At 40.5% G+C, this 22,995-nt stretch overlaps 2 protein-coding genes across 2 annotated transcripts in view; one reads left to right on the top strand and one right to left on the bottom strand.

Moving 5' to 3' along the window:
* Positions 1-10,365, top strand: part of phlpp1 (PH domain and leucine rich repeat protein phosphatase 1) — a 47,658-nt gene extending 37,293 nt beyond the window's left edge. Inside the window, exons 5-17 of the mRNA XM_017422496.3 lie at positions 1,354-1,500; positions 2,718-2,945; positions 3,514-3,716; positions 4,077-4,137; positions 4,566-4,661; positions 5,270-5,425; positions 5,682-5,882; positions 6,020-6,182; positions 6,260-6,390; positions 6,623-6,736; positions 7,092-7,286; positions 7,475-7,703; positions 7,811-10,365. Coding sequence (XP_017277985.1) covers positions 1,354-1,500; positions 2,718-2,945; positions 3,514-3,716; positions 4,077-4,137; positions 4,566-4,661; positions 5,270-5,425; positions 5,682-5,882; positions 6,020-6,182; positions 6,260-6,390; positions 6,623-6,736; positions 7,092-7,286; positions 7,475-7,703; positions 7,811-9,124 — 3,238 coding nt within the window. The 3' untranslated portion in view covers positions 9,125-10,365. The remainder of the gene's footprint in view (positions 1-1,353; positions 1,501-2,717; positions 2,946-3,513; positions 3,717-4,076; positions 4,138-4,565; positions 4,662-5,269; positions 5,426-5,681; positions 5,883-6,019; positions 6,183-6,259; positions 6,391-6,622; positions 6,737-7,091; positions 7,287-7,474; positions 7,704-7,810) is intronic.
* Positions 10,366-10,439: 74 nt separating this feature from the next.
* On the bottom strand, positions 10,440-17,844 carry si:ch73-40a17.3 (meprin A subunit beta). Its single transcript, XM_017422497.3, has 14 exons — positions 17,695-17,844; positions 17,570-17,588; positions 17,422-17,472; positions 17,283-17,326; positions 17,101-17,179; positions 16,414-16,531; positions 16,063-16,241; positions 15,226-15,444; positions 14,856-15,008; positions 13,927-14,142; positions 12,735-13,202; positions 12,458-12,637; positions 12,124-12,277; positions 10,440-10,849 (listed from the first exon to the last, which is right to left on the bottom strand). The coding sequence occupies exons 1-14, from the start codon at positions 17,767-17,769 to the stop codon at positions 10,627-10,629; spliced, it is 2,178 nt and encodes a 725-aa protein (XP_017277986.1). The 5' UTR covers positions 17,770-17,844; the 3' UTR covers positions 10,440-10,626.
* Between the last annotated feature and the right edge of the window lie 5,151 nt (positions 17,845-22,995).

Below are 22,995 nucleotides of genomic sequence, written 5' to 3'. Positions count from 1 at the left end.
ACTTTGCCTTTTTTTTTTAAACTTTTATCACAGTGTTCATTTGTTTTGTTGGAAGCAAAACAGCAGCAGAACATAAGGTTAATGAGGGTCAAAAGGTGACTTTTGGGCAATCCCCTATGGGCTGTCATTTGCCTTTCAGCCAGAAGTTTCTTCAGTTGTCCAGCAAGAACATCTGGATCATCTGTAAAGTTCTGTTTCTCTTTTTAGTGTAACGTGTCATCTGCACTAAAGGACACTGTTAGTGGTCAGTGAGGGAGATTAACCAACATTCACACCAAGTGAGTGTTTTTGGTGTCTGGTGCAGGGACATTAAGGACTGGTGGATCCCACAGTCATTCTGTAGAAGAGGTTCAGGGATCTTTTATAGAAGTAAGATGCATCAGAGGTCAAATGCAAATGTTATAACAGGCTCCGAATACTTGTGCTACTAAGACATTTGAATCTTTATTATAATTATTATTATTTCATTTTAATTTTGAGTGTTGTGTGTAAAGATTAATGATGGTAAAAAAAGGACCTGACCAAAGACGAGTCTGAAACATAATAATATGTAGAAAATTCAGATTATTATAAAACTTCATATTAATTCTATAATTTTCTTTTAGATCCCGACTACGAGCCTGTTTCCGGTTGTTTCCGGTTTTTCATAGGTTAGACACAGACTCTGAAGGCAGGTTTGCCCTTGCTTAAAAGTTTGAAGAGGTCAATTTAATGGAATAATATTACTCGCTGAAGGCAGGGGTCACCTTCAGTTGGAATTACTCTGCCAGCCTAATCAATAACCCTGGCATCTTCGTTATCTCCATCATCATAATCCACTGTGCGAATGTGGAACGTGTATTTAACTTGTGTACATAGTGTAAAAAAAAGAAAAAAAATCAAGAAGTTGCATCAGCAGCTGCTCTCTCCCAGTGACAGATGATAAAAGGTTTTGTGTGTAGACGGATAAATAAAGAAAGAGTTGTTTTGCACGGTTCACTTTGTTTTCTGCTCCCCCTCCTCCCTGAGGGTCCTTGTCTTGTGAAGGTTGATATTATGCCATAGGAGGGCACACTGACTGAATGCCACTGGCCCCTGGTGTTTTAATGAACAACACAGGCACACACGCACTGCTTGTTTGCTCAACAATCAAATATGAAGGTTCGGCATCACTCGGACGGCTGCGACTGTCAACGTGCCCAATCTAACTGTGTCTTTCCCTTAACTAAATATACGTAAGCTACACTTTGCTCCAGTGCCCATGAATATATTCATGAATATGTTATACTCTCCTGCAGTATTAATGTTTACAAGATGCGAGCGTGCGCTTTAATCACCCCGTCTTATTTCTCTCCTCCATCTCTTGGTCTCCAGATTTTCGCGTCTTCGCAGCCTCAATCTGTCCAACAACCACCTCGGTCAGTTCCCACTGGCCATCTGTGACATCCCCACCCTGATGGAGGTCAACCTCAGCTGTAACTACCTGGCTTCGGTCCCCGGCACCGTGGGAGCCATGACCAAGTACGTAACAGCAGCAATAAACACAAAGGGAATGAAAAGTAATGACTGAAAGCCAACAAAATGTATATATTTTCTATTGAGTCAGAGGCTTGCTGTGCTTGGCTTAGCAGGTATAAGGAGACATTTTACTTTTTGTTTTGTTTTGTGCGTGTTTGTTTACCTTCTGCTCTCGGTTTTTAGCTGCTCGAGTTGCAGGTAATTTCCCAACTCTTTCACTGATCCTCACTGTTGACAAGGATCAGTGTTTGTTTGCGCTGATGTAGATTCAGGGCCAGGCGACCACTAAGTCTTCAGAACAACTGACCACATCATTAGCTCTTTCAGTGACAAAGGTTTATAGAACCGAATGTGGGAGTTCCCTCGCAGAAAGGAAAAAAAACGTGTTTTGCTTGTTCCAGCTCATGAGCAACCAACAACATGGTTTGTGAAGTCCCTGAGTAGTAAAAGTGACCGTAATCCTGAGCCATGGAGTGCTACCGGTCTTTTTCTGTTTGTTTTCCTATCTACACAAAAATATACTGTGGTATTTTCTGATACGGTTTTAAAACTTCCTACCTTGTCATTGAACTGAAAAGTTGGAGAGAATTCAGTTTAGCCCATCTCCTTTTACTCAGACATTTGAATGTTAGTTTGATTTAAGCATTTTTTTACAATTAAATAAATGTTTGTTTTACTGGAGTTATTGATTAAAATCCACACATGCAACCAAAAGTTACATAAAATGTAACACTTTGTTTTATGAGTATTTTCTTTTTCCTTTTTTTTTTGAGTTTTTAGATAGGTAGCAGTATAATCTCACTCTGTATTTATTTGGAAAAGCCAGCAATGTATCTTTACAAAATCAAGTAAAGTCTATATGTTATTTGGCTCTTTCTACCCCACCAAGACATTAGGGATTATAGGAGTTATTTATTATTTAGGTCAGTGCCGATAATTTGAATAGTACATGTCCTTCAAACTCAGACCTCATTTGAAACCAAACGCAGTGGCATGCAGGGTTGAGAATGGTCAAGATGAGAAGATAATCTGCAAGACTGATCTGGTATGCCTGTAAATTCCAGAAGTTGCCAGTAGGGCGTCAGTTCTGCTACTGCCATCTGCTGGATGTTTATTTTACTGATTATGGAAGCAGAGAGCATTAATCTGGTAGAAAGTTTAAGACTTTGAGAGACTATTAAAACATTCCTCATTATTAAGGAGAGTTATTCTTTTCTCAGTTTGCAGACGTTCCTGTTGGATGGGAACAGTTTAAGTGACCTCCCCTCTGAGCTGGGTTCCCTGCAGAGGCTGACTTATTTAGGCCTGTCCTTCAACCAGTTCAACCACGTTCCCCAGGTGCTCGAGCGGCTGTCCTCCATGGAGAAGCTTTGCATGGCTGGAAACAATCTGGAGACGCTCACCCTGCAGAATTTCAGGCTGCTTCACGTCAAACACATCGATCTAAGGTACGGCACCGCAGGCGGATCCTCGTACACTTTCTGAAAAGGTTTTCATTAGCTCTGCTGGCCTTTTTTTTTTTTTTTTCCCCCCCAGTGAACTCTGTCAACTTTGTCTCCAGAACACTCAGCGCTTAAATCGCCGGTCATGCTTGTACGGACCGCCGCACTCACTGACATACTTTATTTCACTAATTATGGAAACAAAAACACTCGGGGGAGGCCGTCACACAATGAGACAGTTAAACAGCACAGAATCAAGAAATCATTTGCCTGCAGTGGCTCCGTCAGGTGCCTTCTCATTGTCTGGGAAAACACTGATCTGGAATGACTTGCACTATTTTACAGTTAATGCTTCACTCCCTTCCAATCTGCGTAGAAAGTATAAAAGTTTGGAAGTTGTACTTATTTTTTCGCCTTTTTTTATTCGCCTTAAAAAGTAACATTTGGTATCTATTAGGAGCTTTTCTTTGGAAACTTTTGTTTTCCCAAAAATCAGCACACCCGAAAAGGTGTGACAAGAAATGCCTCAATTTTATCCGCTTGGAGTTGAACTTTTGCCTGCTTGCTCCGTTAGGTTGAATAAGATCTCCGTCATGGTGCCAGACGAGCCCGACCTGCTGAGGCACGTCACCCAGCTGGACGTGAGGGACAACAGGCTGACGGAGCTGGACGCCTCCGTCTTCCCCCGGCTGGAGGTTCTTCACTGCGAGAGGAACCACATCGCCAGTCTCAGAGTCAAGGGTTGCTTGCTCAAAGGCATCTACGCCTCCACCAACGGTGGGTGTCTCACACAGGACTTCATCGCATCCGCGTCATCCACGGCTAAAAATAGGAATCTACCGTTCATTTCGCCCCACACACCTTGCACGTTTCTCAACTGTAACTGACCTTCTCTTCTACGAACCTGGGAGATACAGTAAATGTGTCCTCTCAAATGTCGCCATCGTGCTCCTCTCTTCGCACACGTCAATATTTCTCATCAGTGCATCTGCGTCTAATTGTGTCTCTCCATCATTCCGCTCAAACTTGTTATCACTCGCCTTCCCATCTTAAATGCTCTCCTACGTTTTCTATCGTCCCGCTTCTGTGTTAGACTGTCCTTGCTGTAGGTTAATTTGTTTGGATTTCTCCCCACAGAGGTACGACAGCTGGATATCAACCCTGTGCCCTCCAATCTTAGTTACATGGATATCTCGAGGTGAGAACAACCCCTGAAGTATTTTTTGTTTATTACAAAAAAGGAATGCATTACTAATGAAATGTAAATAACAGTAAAGATGTTTTTTTTTTCTTTGAATCAAATGTCAGAGTTCCAGATCATACACATTTATAGTCAAAAGGCAACCACGCAATAAAATGCTGATTTTTTTAAAAGCTGCATTTACTTTAAAAGGTTACACTTAACCCAAGTGGCATTAAGAGAGTCACATGATGAATATTTTTTTAAGGAATTATAAAATATATTTGACTGTACCGCAGCACTGCTGTGACCTCAATTATCTGAAGCTGGACTGTTCTAAAAAACATAAAAAAGCTCCTTTGTTTTCAGTGTATTATATTCCATTTTAGGTAATTCAGTTTGCAAACCGCACATAATTCATCATCATCATCAACCCCCCTCTGCAGGAACCACATGGAGTCGTTGCCAGACTGGCTGTGCGAAGCGAAGAAGCTGGAAGTCCTGGATGTGAGCCACAACCTCATCACTGAGCTCCCAGCGAGGTGAGTCTCCCTCACAGCCAACGTGCTTGTAAATGCAGACCAACGCAGCGTTATTCTCCCTGCCCTTTGTCAGGCATCCTATCTATCCCCCATAGAGCCTCATAAATCACACCAATAGCCTGTAACCTCCCGGTCTTTCGCACGTTCTCCTTCTCTTTATGTAGCATTTTAGAAGGTCAGATGCATCTCTTCCTCTTTTTTTCTGTGTTCTGCATCGACTCTGTCAACCTTGCTCTCTTGGATTCTCTCCACCTCTACCTCTGGTCCCCCTCATTGCCTGGAGATTTATTTTTTACCCAATAAGCGTCAAGATGATAAATTTCACTTACAGGTTCCACTAGAGGCACTGCTACTGTTTGATTTCTATTCTTCCTCATGTAGAATCCCATCATTGTCCTTCACCTTTCCCATTTTTATCCCTCTTCACTGTCTGTCCGTCCAGCTGTCTGTCCGTCCGTCCGTCCGTCCATCTGTCTGTCTGTCTGTCTATTTGTTCCTTTTCCCTCTCTATCTCTCTGGTCCATCAGTTTGTCCAGTTGTTTGTTCATCTTTTCATATTGCTATTCATAGTGCTGACCCAGAACATCTGTATTTCCCCCGTGCCGCAGGTTGTTCTGCAGCAACAGTCTGAGGAAGCTCAGTGCAGGACACAACCAGTTGCAGAAGCTGCCTGAAAGAGTGGAGCGCCCTCTGCTGGAGGTTTTAGACGTTCAGCATAATCAACTGGTGGAACTTCCCTGCAACCTGTTCCTCAAATCCGACAGGTAGCATAAATCCCCAGTAGGAAGCGATGACTTATTTACGTAACGTGACAAAAAGTAAAAATTACATTATTCTTTTTATTTAAAACAGGATAACTAGGGGCAAGGATAATATGCAAATGAAAAACAAACAGCCTGGGGGTTATTTTATTGTGGATTACACTGATACATGTTTAAACCTAAAGTGACTTATCTTATTTTTTTTGGATCCCAGCATGAAAGCAAACAAAAACTGAGAGCATACTTTTTTTTTTGTCAGCCTGCGATGTGTAAATGCATCAGCCAATAAGCTGGAGCATCTGCCACCATCGAGTCTGTCAGAAGAAAGCCACAGCATCCTGCAGGAACTCTACCTGACGAATAACTGGCTGACAGACAAATGTGTGCCCATGCTTACTGGCCACACACACCTGCGAGTTTTGCACATGGCCTACAACCACCTCCAGACCTTCCCAGCCAGGTAAACGTCAAATTTGTCTTCTCAAATGGTAGACACTAGGACTACAGCAGGTGATCGTTCAGTTTGTTTTCAGCGACCTCACCTTCCCAACAGTTCAGTCACTCGTCAGCTCACCCATTTTTATCTGTATCTTTCAGTAAAATGGCCAAGTTGGAGGAGCTGGAGGAGGTTGACCTGAGTGGAAACATGCTGAAGACCGTTCCCACCACCATCATGAACTGTCGGCGGATGCACACGCTCATCGCTCACTCCAACGCCATTGAGGTTTTTCCTGAGGTCATGCAGCTGATGGAGATGAAAGTAAGTCGGCAGCAGAAAGGCATCTCTCAGGTTGGGCAGTGTGGACGGAGCTGTGACATCTCGTCTTTTGTCGTCAGTGTGTGGATTTGAGCTGCAACGAGCTGAGTGAGATCACTCTGCCAGAGAATCTACCTCCAAAGCTTCAGGAGCTGGACCTCACTGGTAACCCACGTCTGAACCTGGACCACAAGACCCTCGAGCAGCTTAAGTATGCCTTTTTTTCTGTAGCTCTTTCTGTTTTTATAGAACTCTGTTATAGACCTATAAGTGTGACAAAAACGGTTTATTTACTTCGACCTATATTTCTATATATTTTATTTAATGTAGCTTGTGTTTTGTATAGGGATAGCTTGTGCTGTTCTCTGTGGATTATGTATCTTTTTGCCTCAACATAAGGCAGTGATTTTGATCCGTTTCAATTTTTTTTTTTTGTCTTCCAGTAATATCCGCTGTTTCCATATTGATCCACCTCCAACCTTTTCATCGAACGAGGCATCTGGTGGGCCTGCTGTGTGGAGTCATGGTTACACGGAGGCCTCGGGCGTAAAGAACAAGTAAGTTCAATTCAGCGAACGGTGGAAAAAACAACCCCCATCTTGTTCATCCTTTCGAAGCCTCACAAATCTAAACCTCCTGTGAATGTGCCCTCTTAAAGCCACATGAAGTAATGCTCTTTTGAACACATGAATCACATGCGTGCACTTGCTAAATTATAACTAGAAAACAAAAGTCTGAGTGGATGCATATATTTTGGTTCAGTTTTCACCCATGTAGGGGATTCTCTCTGAGCAACTTTCCTATGATGGCAGAGGTTGTTGTGTACTGTCAAATCAGTCGTGAAAGACGTTGTGGTCTAACACAGTGAATATGTCTTTAAGGCTAACAGAGCACGTGCCTCTTTTTCTTCAGACTCTGCGTCGCAGCTCTCTCCGTAAACAGTTTCTGTGGGAGTCGTGAAGCCCTGTACGGTGTGTTTGATGGAGACAGGAATGTGGAAGTGCCCTACCTTTTGCAGTGCACAATGAACGACGTGCTGGCCGAAGAGCTGCACAAGACGAAAAGCGAAGAGGATTACATGACCAACACCTTCCTCGTCATGCAAAGGTAAACAATAGACTTGCTTCTTTTATTTCAATTTGTTATAAGCTGTCAAAGAATTTGTTTAAAAAAAAAAATACTTAGTCTTCAAAGTAAAGTTTTAGGTTACTGTAAGTATGGGTTTAGACTTCTGATCTATAAAAAAAAAAGTAAATACTGATCATATAAAACCACCTGTATCTGTCCCCCTGAAGAAAACTTGGAACTGCGGGACAGAAATTGGGGGGATCTGCGGCTCTGTGTCACATTCGACATGACCCCACCGACCCCGGTGGCTGCTTCACGCTCACAGCTGCTAATGTGGGAAAATGCCAGGCCATCTTATGTCGGGACGGGAAGCCCATGTCCCTGTCACTGCTCCACAACGTGGGGCTTGAGGACGAATACCGTCGGATCAGGCAGCACAGGGCTATCATCACTGAGGTAGAGATTATCTGAAACATCACATGTTCACTGAAGTAATTTGATGTCAGAGTAATTTTAGGCCTGCACTGAATGAGCGTATTGATTTGTACAATCTTTTTCTTCAGGACAACAAGGTGAATGGGGTGACCGATTCAACGCGGATTATGGGCTACTCCTTCCTTTATCCCTCTGTCATCCCGTGTCCCTACGTTCAGACAGTCACTTTGACTCCTCAGGATGAGTTCTTCATTTTGGGTAGCCGTGGCCTGTGGGATGCTGTGTCTCCGACCGAAGCCGTGGAGGCCGTTCGGAATGTCCCCGATGGCCTGGCTGCTGCTAAAAAGCTTTGCACACTGGCACAGGGATACGGCTGCACTGACAGCCTGAGCGCTGTCGTCGTCCAGCTGAGTGTGAGCGAAGACTGCTGCTCCTGCTGCTGTTCTGAGCCTCCTCAGCCTCCCCCTAGCCCTGGTTTGGGCCCCTATCCTCCATCATCCTCTGCCATGAAGGATCGCCCCTCAGACGGCTCCTTGGCTGTCCCCCCTTCCTCCTGCAGCGAAATCAGCAGTGAGATCAGCACCAGCGAGATGAGCAGCGAGGTGGGCTCTACAGCCTCATCCGACGAACCTCCGCAGAGCTCCTTGATGCTGCTGCAGGAGCCGCCGCATCACTCCCACCTCCATCTGCACCAGCAGGCTCATTTGCTGTCCTTACAGCACCAGCAAGCCCAAACAACCACGCAGCCCTGCCAATATCTGCTTCCAGGTTCAGAGCTGCCTTCTGCTCGTAGCTGCTGTGCTCTCCATCCTGCCTGCCTGGCAGGCTCCTTTCAGAGGCAGCTGTCTAGTGCCACCTTCTCCAGCGCCTTGTCTGATAACGGGCTGGACAGCGAGGACGAGGAGCCCATCGCTGGTGTTTTTTCTAACGGGAGTCGAGTAGAGGTGGAGGCAGACGTTCACTGCCTGAAAGCAGAATTGTCTTTGTTGTCATCACCCCAAACATCTGTACCTCCGTCCACCAGCCAGGAATGCACCCTGCTCTCTCTTCCTCCTCCACCTCCACCGCCAAGCACCCCAGAGCCCCTAGAAGAGGACACAAACCAGGCGGAGGCTGAGATTGGGCTTGAGCGAGACGAGTTGTGGCAAGGTGTCGGAGCAGGAGGCAGTGACTCCGGAAAGTTGGCGGGCAAGTGGAGGGTTAATGGTTCTGTGGCACGCCAGGAAAAAAGTCATAACCTTATTGAGGTGGCAGCGGACGCTCCCTCCAAGAAATCTGGGGGTTACTTCACCGCTCCAGCCCAGCCCGACCCGGACGACCAGTTCATCATACCACCCGAGCTGGAGGAGGAGGTGAAGGAGATCATGAAGCAGCATCAGCAGAAACAGCAGAAACCGACTGGGACGGATCAACCCACTGATTACTACGACACGCCTCTCTGAACAGCAGCACCATCACCTACAGCCTTGTCTCCCTCAATCCTCCCATTCATGTTCACAAACAAGTGGGTTTCCCTCAAGAGGCTGTAAAATGCACATGAAATCGTTTCATCCAGCTTCCATGCCCTGCACAGCCTAGTCTTTGAAGAAACATGCACTGCAGCACTCGGAGAGTGAAACAAGCAAATGAGCCCTTTAATGATATTAAACCTTAATGAATCGACACAGATCCTCCGTGTCCGTGGTCGTGCCCTTCACACAGACTGGAACTTTATTTTTACTGTAGACAACCAGCTGAGTATGTAATCAACACTAGTCTATTTGCAATAGCATTAGCTTTTCACAGTACCTAACATGGGTAACAGTTCCATGTTTTCGTTGTTTTGTAAGAACTTATCATATCTTTTAATGTGAAAGCAGCGAAATTTCTGAACGAACCTTTTGAAAGCAGAGACACATTATCTTTTTATTATCAGTGAGCGATGGTGAATGCTACATCATTAATACCACACTTAACTGTTGTAGATAGGGCACTTAAATACTGTTTTTCTTCAGTAAATCATGGCTGTTGGCCTGTAAAAATGACCTAGAAATTTTTTGTAGAAATTTCCAATACTAACTCCTAGGAGTTGCATACTCTTTATGGTGACTCAGTCACTTTTACTAATCTTCTCTGAGAGAAATGGTGATTCTTTTTTTCAATGACTGTACATAAGAGAAATGTTGTATACTGATGCTTTTAAAGGAACTGCAAACCTGTATGTCGGTGAAGGTTTTGGTGGCTGGGAGGATGTATTGTTTGACGTTATGGAGGTGTCACCCCCTTTTTATCTTACAGTGTAGACCCACAGATACATACACAGACACACACACACACACAAACAAATGTAAATGTGCAATTGCAGGATAGAAACCAACATTCCGTACAATATTTCTGCACTAAGTTGCTATGGTTTGTTTCACTTTGTTTAATCGTGATGTTCTGTAGTCATCACTGTATCTATTTAACACTAAAAAAATTTTTGCATGCACACACAAATGCCCAGACATAACACGCACACACACACATACACAAAGACATGGATTCTCACAGGTTATTAGTCACACCTCCCTCCTACAGTAACTGTTATCACCGGCATGACTGTGTCTAGTTCAGTAATACCAACAAATATATCCACATGGAAAAGAAACAACACAAATGTTCCTGTCTTTGGTATAATAAATTTTAAATTTGTGAATTTTAAGTCAAGTTGTCTGAGACTTTTTTTGTGGCACAAGATGTTTGTTTAGTAGTTAAAAAAAACCCAAATACAATAAGTTGTTTGTGGATTTAGTCCTTTTTTTTAATTAAAAGAATTTTGAAACAAATTCATTTTAGAAGATTTAGTTTACATAATGAATTTCCTGTTCTTGCTTCAAGTGGCCAGCAGATGGTAATGTTGAATTCAGTTCTGTACCTTAAAGTCTACTGTGTTCTTCTTATCAGTGAAAAGTCCAGTTTCTTCTTAGGGCCTGTTACCAGCCTGCACGTTCCCCAGAACTAAGCTGTTCTCGCTGACACGTTTCTGGAACTTCTTCTTCACGCAGACGACGCTGATCACTGTAATCACCACCATTACTCCCAGTACAGACAGAGAGGAGGCCAGAGCAAGAACGGTTTTATCTTTTAAGGACCCTTTGTGCTGACAGCTGTCCCCGTAGTACCACCAGTCATTGCCCACCACACACCTGGAGCGCAGAGGAAAAAGAAGAATGAAAGTGGAAAATAAGAACTGAATGTCATTCCAGTACGACTAAGGAATACAGCCTCATTTGCTAGTAAGTAAGAAAAGAGTTATACATAGTCAGACTTTTTAGAAAACTTTTATTCAGCTTATAAAGCAGCTTCTTTGAGCCTCATTCATGAATGAAACTATAGTTCTAAATGTAAAAATCATTGAAAACCAAAAATCTTAACAAAGGAATCAAATACACACTTATTGTTACAAATAGTCACACACTACTATACTACACTTAGAATACTCATGTGGATTCCTGTACATAACCTCTGACAAATACATGTTTTACACATTAAAAATAACATAAATCTGGTTAAGTTTTAGCTCTTGACAACCAAGTTTGTCGCCCTAAAAAAAGTACCAATAGCCAAACTAGCTGCTAGTAATACATATGCCTATTAAACTAGGAGAAATTGGAGCCCTGCTACCATCCTGTGGCTTTCAGAGAGTGATAATAAGGGGTGACACACAAAGGTTTGGACATATTTGTTTTAAAGAAATAGCTAAGTAACAGATGACCTGGTTTTCAAAAAGTTACAGTGTTATAGATTAAATATTTTAAAAATAAAATAGGCAAGATTACTTATTATTTTTTGTATTTTAGAGTTTCAAAATATTCAAAAATTTGGATTGCTTATATTCACTTTTTGGAATGCACCACAGCCTGTAAACACGCTATAACTGCAAGTTTATTTTAGCTCTTGTTTGCAGGTTGTCTTTTTTTTTGCCAGTTTTTTAGGTTTTCCAATTCTTTGAGAGTTAGGGTTCCTTTGCATGCACTGAGGGTTTTGTTTGTTTTAGGTCCATCTACAGGTTTTATTTGTGCCTGTTAGTTTCTGTTGTAAATGTCACTTTTATAAATGCCGGGATGTCTGCCTTTAGAGTTGGCTGGTGTTAAATTGAATGAATGAATTCCTTCCCTTCTTTCATATTTAAGGCCTAGTTTTACACCCAGATCATCTCCTGTTGAGAAATAACTGCATTGTGGCCATTTTGGTTAAACACTATGGGTTGTTATAAGCAATTTTACAAGACGTCAGGCTCAGAGAATGTGTGAAATGACTCTGAGCTATTACCACACCAAATTTTAGCTCCATATCTGTAAAACTGACAGTTACAGCCATTTTTGTGCTGACTAATGTTAATTAGCTGTGGCGGCCATAGTGAATTGCATTGACTCCAAACGTTAATGCTTTCATATCACTCCAGTGGAAAAGATCTCACCTGCAAGCTGCTCTGCCTTCATCTACGATGCAGACGCCACCATTCTGACACTGCTTATTGAGGCAGTCTTCAGACGGGGCCGTGGTGTCAGGCGTGGTTCCAGGTTGTGGTGTGGTGTCAGGCACTGGTTGGCTCTCTGTCAGATGGGACACATCTTGGGAGAACAAAAAGAGCAAACATGAAGCCAACAGTAAGAGCTTGCTGGTTCGATTAATTAATGTGTTGTTCTAATGGCAAACATTGAGAAGAGTGCAACAAGATGCATTAGGTTTTACAGAAAGCTAAGACACGGATAAGCTTTTGTTGAGTTTAATCTGGGATTCATTACTTTTACCTTCCATGGTGAGAAGAAAGATGGCATCTCCGCCCTTGATAAAATCTCTGCTTTTGGCTCTGAGGTGGGTGAGATACACGGCAGTACCTGAACCGGGCCCTCGGAAATACTTGGATCCATCAGCATCTGTGACCTCATTACCAATCTTGCGAGGATCATCCCAGAAAAAATTATCAGAGGCTGTTGAGTAGAATGTAATTTAGATGATAAACTCTATACTTTATTATTTCTTTATAATTTGACATTGACATATTTGAATCGAGAAAAAAAAATGCACCTGATGACTTCTTGTTGGGGTCAGTTGTGACACTACGCTGATTGGACATGCGTTTTTGAATGTGTGGGTGCTGGTCCATTAGCATCATGGTTATCTGTTTCCACGGACATGGCCATGTTTGTCCTGTGTCCCCTTCACCAGCCACCAGATTAGCATAGGCCGACAGCTGCCCGGGGTAACCCTCCTTTCCGCTGGGGTAAAGCTTCATTTGGAAGGTGTAACCTTCTTTAGAGGTGAATGGAGGGCTAAAAATAGCCGTATTTGGTGCAGTGTTCTCCAAAAGGTGGGTGAAGTTTTTTACTCGCCAAATGAACTCTGGGCAGGTGGTTTCAGAAAGGTTGATGTCATCCAGGGACAGTCCCCCTGCTGCAGGCCCGGAGCCCTCCTTGGTCCCTTGAAAGACAACGCGGAATTTTGTTTTGACGTCTAGGCTCACGTGGTGCAGCTGCCACAGCTCCTGAGGAGATCCTGTCACAGAACGAAACACAACAAAACAAAATCACTGAAATGAGCAAGTCCGTGACGGGCAGAGCTCATCTACAGAACTGTAAACCAACTAAAAAGTTGCATTTTTTGCAAAAGTGCAGTGTGAATGCTGAAGCTGAGTTGTTAAAGCTAAAAGAAGCAGAACACAAAGCCAAAATGAGCTAAATAAACCAAAAGTAACAATGTTTCCAGCAAAAAGTAGCAAAATGTTGGCTAGATGCTAAAAGACAGCTAAAGGGAAGCTAAAAAAATGTTTTATTTTTTTATCTTTATATGACTTTTCAGTTACCAGGTAAAATGTTTGAGAACCAGTTCTTATTTACAAACATGACCTGGAAATATAGCAAAGGGCTTAAAAGCTAAAAGTAGCAGAATGGTAGCTAAAAGCTAAAAGTAGCATTAGAAGACAAAAACAGAGCTAGTATGCTCAAGCAGATAAAACAAGTGTTCTTAAAGGAATATAAGATATCTTGACATATTTCTGTGGGGAAAATACTTGTAAAATTAAATATTTTGATAAATATTAAAGTAAAAAAAAAAGAAAAAGCCTTAGCACCAATCTTGTGAATGAGATGGATGTTTTGGTAAACAGTATGAATGGATAAAATAGCACAAAGTATGCAAGAAATAGTTAGATTGGAAAAATAAAAAATCAAATAAAAACACAAAAAGCATTAGTGTGAATGCTGAGTAAGACCTTAGTTACCGTCGATAGTTTTTATCAAGCGCAGAGTTCCTTTGGGGTTGGATTTGTCGTACTCCCTGACATAGATCTTCAGTGTGTCTGAGGGAGCAGCACTGTTGTAGAAGAAGAACTGCAGACACTGGTAACCTCTTCTGGGATAAAGGATCCTGCTCTCCAGCACAGCTGTGTCTCCAGTGTTGGCTGTTCCAGTGCTGAAGTGCATGAAGTACCCAGAGCCTAAACAGATAAATGTCATGAATTAATAATGCCAGTAGTCATTACTGAATCGTAGATGTTTCGATGATGCTAATCAGTGTCATAAAACTTAAGAGCCCATCTTATTCATAAATGCAAGTTTGTAATTATATTGGAAAGTCTGTTAGAAAAACAAGAAAAAGAAACACTGCCAGATTTCTGCACAAGATACTGTGTATTACTGCAGTCGTCACTATTTAGCAACTTTTTAGCGAAAGAAATATCAATTTAGAAAACATTTCTTATCTAAAAACACCAAACAGACAAACAAAAATAAAAAACTCACTCAGACAAAGTTGTTTTCTGAAGGTGCTAAAAAATTAACAAGCACAAAATGACCTTAGAAGATAGGTTCACATTTTTATCATCTTTCTGGTCCCTTGTATTTATTATAAAATGTAAAATAATTTAAAGTTAAATTTATTAAAAGTTTTTCTTTAAAAAGTAGACTAAAGCAGTCCACTACGGCTTCAATTCAGGTAAATATTTTTCATGTAAAATGCTGTCCTTCAGTTTTAATAAGCAACTGTTTTTTTTTTTGTTTTTTTTTACAACCACCAGTGAAACAAGAAGGAACTCAGTGACGTGTGACTTCACATGTAGGAATATTACAAGTACTAAAATTTTTAATCAGTCCTTTGATAAAGGGATGTGGGTTTGAATGCTGTGTCATAACCCTCCGATGTCCGTGTCACCTGTGCATTTGCCCATGTTGGAGTAGTCTGTGTCTGGCCCTCCGGCAGCCTTGGAGACCCTGACCCAGTCGGCCTTATCCTCTCGCCCCTGGATCATTCCGCAGATGTTCTCGCCCTCGAAGTCACATGAGTCCAGAAAGGTGGAACCTTGAGCTAGAAGACATTTCAGAAACACTGGTGGAACACTTTGAACCGCAATAAACTGATTGATTGCATTGCAGCGGTTATTCCAGTGCATCTATAAAATTCCAGCCACTTGGTTCACAAACTTTTAGAATAACCGTTTTGCAGCATACAGGCGAGCTGCAGCTTGACAGTCTTTAAGCCGTTTGTCGGTTGCAAAAAACGAAGCTGGTTTGTTGAAGCTTACTGCAGTTATAGAGACGGTTCAGCTTGAGCAGATCACTGTCACTGAACTCTATGCGCTGGCCAATGACGTCGCTGAAAGTGGGGATCTTCGTGACGATGGTGGGCTCCGTGCCATTTCTGAAAGCGGTTTTACTGTAGTGCATCATGGAGCCGTAGTCGTAGGGTATGCCCAAGGAGCTGGAGGTGGTGTCATTGTAGGTGTTAAAGTTGTGCTCCTTACCTGCAACATCAGACGTACAGTACGCTAGAAAACTGTTTTAGAATGTTTTCATTATCTATTATCCCAATGTGGGTTTCAGAAAAGGGTTTTTAAGATCTCGTATAAAGTTTGTTTTATCTACAGATTTTTGAACCCTTGACAAAATAGTGCTGACAAATCACACACACTGTACTTTAATAAGAGATTCACTTAATGAGCATAGGTCAATGCAATTATCACTGATATATGGATAAGGATGTATCATTGGCTTATCTTGTTAGGATTTTAATTATGGAAATAACAGCCACACCCTTATCACACATGCAGTAAAATAAGTTCTGCTCTTAACCTGAACCCGGGGCCTTTGGGTCAAATTGACCCAAAGTTACAATGAGTTTTCTTCCTCTCTTCAGTTATGAGGGCTTCAGGGGGCTTAAAGATTCCCTTCATTTGTGATATATTGTATATCATATTGTACTGTGTTGTATCGTTTTATATTACATGATATATTGAATCCTAATGTTATGTACATCATATCGTATTAAATCATATTGCATTGTATCATAATGTTTTGCTCAGTATATCAGTGATAATAGGTTACAAATTACAAAAAGGCATACATAATAAATTGTACATTACCCTCCGAGATGTGGTCCCACATAATTTTGACATAATCATCACGGTCAGATCTGGACTGCTCATGCCAGAACCCCAGAGCATGAAGGAACTCGTGTTCTATGGTGGCGATGCGGTCACAGTTGTTTCCTATCGACAATCTCTGCTTCCCAACTCGCCGATTACCAACAGAGGAGAAACAGCTTGTTTGGGAGGAGAAAACAAGGCTTCTCTGAACATCAAATAGAATCTGCAGCGTCTTATCTCAAAGGTTTTACTTGTGTACAGGATTTACAATGTTTTAATCCCTGAGTGAGTACAGCTTGTCTTCTCATTTAAACACAGTGTAAAATGAGTTCCTTTTTTTTGGTTTACCCGCTCCCTTTAAAGATGGAAATGTAGTTTTTTTCTCCGCTCCACGGCTTGAAGTCGATGCAGGTCTTGAGGCGATACTGCTCAAAGGCCTTCAGAATCACACCTTTTGCGTTGATCTCTTCAGGGAAAATTAAACACGCAAACAGGTCTATTAAAGTTTTGATATTACGTCTCATATCTTCAGTTATAAGAATAGTCATAGTCGTGTAAATTCACAAAAAGACCTCACTGAATGAGTTAAGACTGACAAGATGAAATCTGATCATGTAAGAGTCACGTTTGTGCGCTCAGGATTAGCTGTTGGTGGTTTGACATCAAACATTAAACACTGCTGCTGTGTACTTTGACATGGCTCCAAACTAGAGACTAGTTAGTGATTTTGAAATAATGTCAGATTAACTGTTTACTGTAAGTTAAACAAACCAAAAAAAAAACTTTTTTTTAAGGAAAAATAAAAATTCATAGTAATAATCTGTAAGATTATTTCTAAGCATAAACTATCTGATAAAAATTAAATTAAGAACTAAAAGTAAATATCAACTATTTTAAATGGTAATAAAGATATTTTACAGGAATATCAATATTTAGATAACTTACTAGATAAAAAATAGCAAAACGGTCAAAGTCCAGGAAAATTTATTTACATTTTACATTTTACTATTAGCTTCTTTTTTTCTTTTTTTTTACCTAAGTCATCTTCCATGTAGTAAGGGATGGTTTTTGGCCACCTGTACTCCTCCCCTATGATGGAATTTCGAGTTTGCTTCTGCAGTGGCAAATAAAAACAATCACAAAGTCATGAGTCCAGACCGAGCTCTACAAAAATGAGTTTGTGTGGATGAAAAAGGAAAGCATTCAGATTAACATACCCCCTCAATCACAATGTCCCCTTCTACCAGATTCAGCCCTGCCTCTGCAGGGGGGTCAAAGAGCGCAAAGAAAAATGGTTTAAACAATAACTCAGCGATTTCCAAAAAGGAAACTTCAACACTTCTTTTTTTTACAAACCTTCATTGATGTCAAAAATGTCCAGATCTCGTCCACCATCTACGTCCAGATCTTTAAAAACAGAGGTAAGGGAATGTAAATAAATCAGCTGAGGTGAAAGTGACACCATTGCAGATTGATCTGCAGGTTGTTTGAGATAATCACTTACCTGGGATCTGTGGAGTGGGCTACAAAATATGAAGTAAACAGATGTTTGTTTTTTATGATTAGCTAAAATAAAAATGAATGACATTTATATTTGTCAGAATTATTCAAAATGAACCAATTTCTTACCAAGGAAAAGGTAGAAACACAAAGGAGGCATGCAATGTGAAGCAAAATTAGAACTGTTGGTTTTTTTTCTGCCATGTCCAAATCTCCCTTCAAACACAGATGGAATATTCTGAGCTCCGACACGCGCTCTTCAGGAGGCAGAATTTAGAGAGGTGCATTTTGGCAATAAAGTATTCATGTTCACAAGTCAATAACTGACAGAGTTATAAATGTTCTGGGTTATACAGCAACTATAACCCTCTACTATCTGTTAACATATCTTTACACCTTGTTACGGGACCACAAAAAAGTCATAAAGGCTGCCCAAAGTACGTGAAAAAAAACCAACACATTTTGTCAGTCTAATTGTCCGTAATTATGGGGCCTCCTGATACACGAAGACTCAGTTTGTTTCAGTTGTCCGTCAAGCAGCTCAAATTTTCTTCAATGCCAGTGTTTAGTTGATCTTGAAAGTATCGTCTGACTCATCAAAGCTGTGCTCCTCTTTGCAAGTTTCAGCCCGTGAGTCAAAGATTGTGACACGTCGTTCGTAGGACTGACACACAATAGATGCGGCTTTGTGTTGACACTTCTGTGTGCTGCTTTGACTGCTGAATGGTGAAAGGAAAGAAAAGAAAAATGTTATTTATTTTTATTTTATTTATTTTTTTTTGCTCATAAACCCTCAGAGAAGCACAAAGGCTGGAAACAAAGTACTTGCCCTCTTCTCTGTCCTCCTTCCAGGACTCAACAACTTTTTTTATCCAAACTCACAGAAGTTTTATCCTTGAAAAACTTTTCCCAAGGCTCAATGCAGTATTTTGTGTCTTTTGCCAAGCTGCTAGATAACTTAGCTTTATCTTCCCCTATCTGTTGGATTTCTGAACAAGCCATGGTAATAACTAATGGGTTATGGTTCATATCTAAAAAGACCCTCTTGTTCAGCTGGGGTTCAGACATCTTTAGGTCACATCTGCCTGCGCATTATTTTTGAGGGGTAAAAAAACAAGCTGTACATTTCCATACAAAGTCAAAACCTACATTAAAAACACAAGAGTGGGCTTCTTGGCATTGAGGCTTTCTATTTTGCATCTCTTCTGTATTGAAATACTTTTGCCATAATGGAGCATTATTAGTCATACATTCAGCTTATAGGCTAATTAAATCCCTTCCTTGGTAACTTATTATATAAGTGTGGCCTGGTTCGCCTCCATCCATATGATTGCTCCTCTCCTGCCCTCTTTCTGTCAAACTGATCATTGCTGGTGAATGTGAAAGTTTGCATTTATGTGCAGATATCTGTGCGTTTCTTTAACATTTCATGCCAGCCTGTGGTGGAAGCTGAGGTGGGACAACTCTGCAGCTGACGGATGCCCACTTAGAGGTTTTTAGAATACCATGTCCTTACAGCAAGGTTTGGATTTTAGTTCCTGTACTGTACTGTACCTTTGTTTTAATGGTTGTTTCGTTCTGGAAATCTTATTTTCATAAATCTACTCCCGTTTTGCTGATTGTGGTGGAAGTTGGCTGAACAGACGGTCACAACGACACAACTTTCGTCCTAGAGCTCACTTTGTGGGGTCTGGCGGTGTCGTGATTCCAGCTTCTGTGATTATCTATTGATATTTTCTTGCTTCCACTTTATATTACTTAAAGCGTGGGTTCGTGAGACAAATGGAACTAATGGAGCTGAACTGATGCAACTCAGCTCCAGCCAAAGCCTCTCTGAGACTGACCTGCAGCTATGAGGTTTACGTTTTTTGCACAAAAGATTTTCTGAAAACAAATGAACTGGAATGTGTTTTCAGTAAAAACAAATCTAGTTATATGTGCTAATCATCTCTCAAACACAAAGGTGAAGAACCCACACAAAAACAAGAATTTAAATATTCAACTTTATATAATGAAACATGGCATGAATATAATTAGACTTCTATAAGGAATAGGATAAAAAGAGTAAAGCTGGGAAGGCAATTGTAAAATGAAATAGTTCTAAAAAAGTGAATATTGGTACCATTCTGATACATTACTGCAACAGCTTAACTGAGGAAAAAAATGCATTTAACTGTGTATTATATTTTGTGCTATTCAGTAGGAATATTTAAGAAATGAAATCCTTGTGTTCTGTGTAGTCATGTCTTTGTGGGGACGTGGGGGGATGGAAGGTTGTGGCTTTTTCTTATCAGGTGAATTTGTCCTAAAAACTTTTTTTTTCCAAATTCTCATCAGACCGCTTTGATGTCCTCGCTGTGTTTTATCTAATCACATTCATTTATTTCTTCCTGCCTTTCATGGCTGCGACAATTAATTCTTTGAAAGCACCTTTACCATTTGGATGGTGCTTTCATCTCATAGCTGGGCTCAATCTGTTCCAGCCTCATCCGTGTCTTAGTGTACGTGACTGTGTGTGTGTTTGTGTGAGAATTCATGCATGTTAGGAAAAGGAAGTGAGCGTGGCACACGAGGCAATATGTTCACAGTGTGGTTCCATTAAAAATAATTCCTACTTGCTTTCAAGGTATGAAAAACTGGATTGTTTCTCTTTTTTTGCATTTTGGGGACATGTTCAAAGTTAATTTTCAGGTGCCACCTTATGTGCTTTTGACCCTCTTTGATTTATTTGAAGTCGTGCTTGTGTAGGGAACATACAGCGTTGAGTTCTAATTAAAAGAAGCAAATAGGTGCTGCAGTGACTAACCCGTACTTTTGAAAAGCATATATTCAAAGGACTAAAATTATTAAACATCTTACAAACAGCATGAGTCAGAACTGCAATTTTTCTTTTTATTATTATTTTGAAATTTAGGTCAAGGTTGCAGAAAGTCTATAGATGAATGGAAAGAGGCATCAAAAGCTTCCATCTTCTTCACCAAACAGAGTAGGAAGCAACGATTTCACTTGTGACAGTCATTTAATTTTAATTGATGAAGAATTTAGCTTTTCATCCTTTTGAAAATTTTACTACAAGCTACACAATGTGACTGAGAAAAACAGGCTATTCTGTTTCAGAAGGCACAAATCTGTGGTCTTAAACAAAATGGACAAGACAACTGTTGAAACAAAGATTCATTTAAAATGGGAACAATTTTGTTATAGTGATTGAAATGGGGTAATTGTGACTGGAATTGGTGGAATAAACTATATATATACTGAAATAGTAGTTCATGGAAAAAGTGAAAATAAGAACAAATTCACATTCAAGGTGGGATTTGAAGTGATCATAAGAGGAGGAAGTATTGCACCAAATATGGCTATTATGTTTATAAGCCACTCAGGTTCAGATGTCACATGCCCTAAAAATGAGGTCCACTGAATACCTGAATATACTGGAATGACCCGGTCCTAAGAATATGTTCTGAAGTGATAAAAAGGAATCCAGGAAGTCTGAATTTCATAAGACAGAGCTTTTTTTTTAATCATCAGAATGTGATAAGACTTCTCAAAACAGTTCACCTAAATAATAGCAAATTTTGTTTTCTATTTTCTTACTTTTTTTTGTCTGGTCTTTGGGACCAGACAAAGAACTTTTAGCACCTTTAATATGAATTGCTGTCTTTAAATTTTAAAGTTGAAAAGGATGTTTCAGGCTTCCTGAACAACATAATGCCAATCATTTTACACTGAAATGTATAAAATGAAGTCAAAACAAGTATTTAATCACATTTGATGGTAACTTGAACTTGTCTCGTGTTGCATATTTCATGACACATATGAATGTCATTAAAAAGTTATTTATTTTAAATGATATCAGGTGCCCCTGATGTCTTGTGTGATACCATGATATCAGCCCTGACTCTTGTAGACAGATACAAATTGGACCGAACAAGCTGTTTTTAATAAATTAGGTTTTCATTAAAAAATCTGTGAAAATCTTCTGCACCTGCTGCAGTTTGATCAGTTTGTATATATATATATATATATATATATATGAATTATTTTGGAGATGGAGTGATGCTCAATAGAGAGATGCACCATGGGGGTTTTCAGAGCCTCCAACCCCCCAGCGGAGACGAGCTCGCCTACGCGCATTTAGGAAATCATTCGTATCTGACGTCATAAATTGATCGGAGCCGTTTTGCAGTTTGGAGCATCTGGATCTGCAGCTCCTTACAGTTAAAGCCCATCTGAGGCGCTCACTGTTGCTTGCTGCTGAAAGGAACAGCTCTGACATTACTTGGCAAGGTAATTTTGAATCATCTGTGGAAGTGAGCTGTAAGCTGTGAGGTTATTTGAGAAGGTAAGGCAGTTTTTGTTACTATTTAATATATTCAATGAAATGTTTGCATCTACAGTGTGGTAGAGCTTTTGTTTTTTCCACTATATAAAGTATGCAATTTTAAACTTACACTAAATCGTCAGTTACTTGATAATTGACTCACTTTCTTCTTCAGTTGTGCTTCATTCATCTTATCTCCAAAAAGCGGATTTATCTCTCATCTCACCTTCGAACACTTTCTTCCTGCTGTGAACTGAAAGCGCAAACAGTACCCATATCTTTGACCTACATCTGAGAGCTCCTTTTGTCAAATCCCGTTTGTTTTGCTGGATGCAGTGAAACCAAGATGTTTGCTTGTCCTGTTAAAAAGCGCCTGATTAAAACTCACAAACAGGAGGGGGCCACGGGTCCGCATTCCGTGCGTAAAAGCGCGTTTGTCCAACTTTGGAGGTTTTGCGCGTGAAGGGATCACTTATAAAAACAAGTCTGCACAAATGCACTCTTGCCTGTCAACATCCATCCAGGACACATCTGTGCAATAAGAACTCATTCAGTAAAATCTGCAAAGGACTCATGGATGCGTTTTATTTATTTTGCGATTACGCGCGTCGGACATCTGATGTGATGGTTTTTAATGCTTTCTTAAATAATAAATGTATAATAGGTATAAATTAGTGTATGAAATATTATTTTTGCAGCAAAGTTTGGTATAAAAATGTATGTTCTGAGTCATAGATTTAGGTTGTTTATTCAAGAGAAGAAACTTGGGTTACATGCATGTACAGTAGTAATAGATACATATACACACACTATCATATTCTTTATATCACCTCACTTTACTACTTCCTGTTCCTCATGAAAAAACAGATTTCACACAGTTATTTTTAAAGACAGTGCTAAGGGTGGCAAGATGGCCACAGCTCACATTTTCTGGAACAAAACTTACTTTTATCGCTCATAACTTCTTACAACCATCCACTTAAGTTATTAGTTGTTCACTTTCCTCTAGTTTGACAAAAATGATGAAATGAGAGTAAAAACAATCCTAAAAACTGACAAGTGCAGTTGTTCTAGATCTTAATAAAAACCAGTCAATCTCTTTGTAG

Source organism: Kryptolebias marmoratus, linkage group LG20 (assembly GCF_001649575.2).
Source record: "Kryptolebias marmoratus isolate JLee-2015 linkage group LG20, ASM164957v2, whole genome shotgun sequence".
NCBI classification, from domain to species: Eukaryota; Metazoa; Chordata; class Actinopteri; order Cyprinodontiformes; family Rivulidae; genus Kryptolebias; species Kryptolebias marmoratus.
This window is presented reverse-complemented; position numbering and strand designations above follow the sequence as displayed.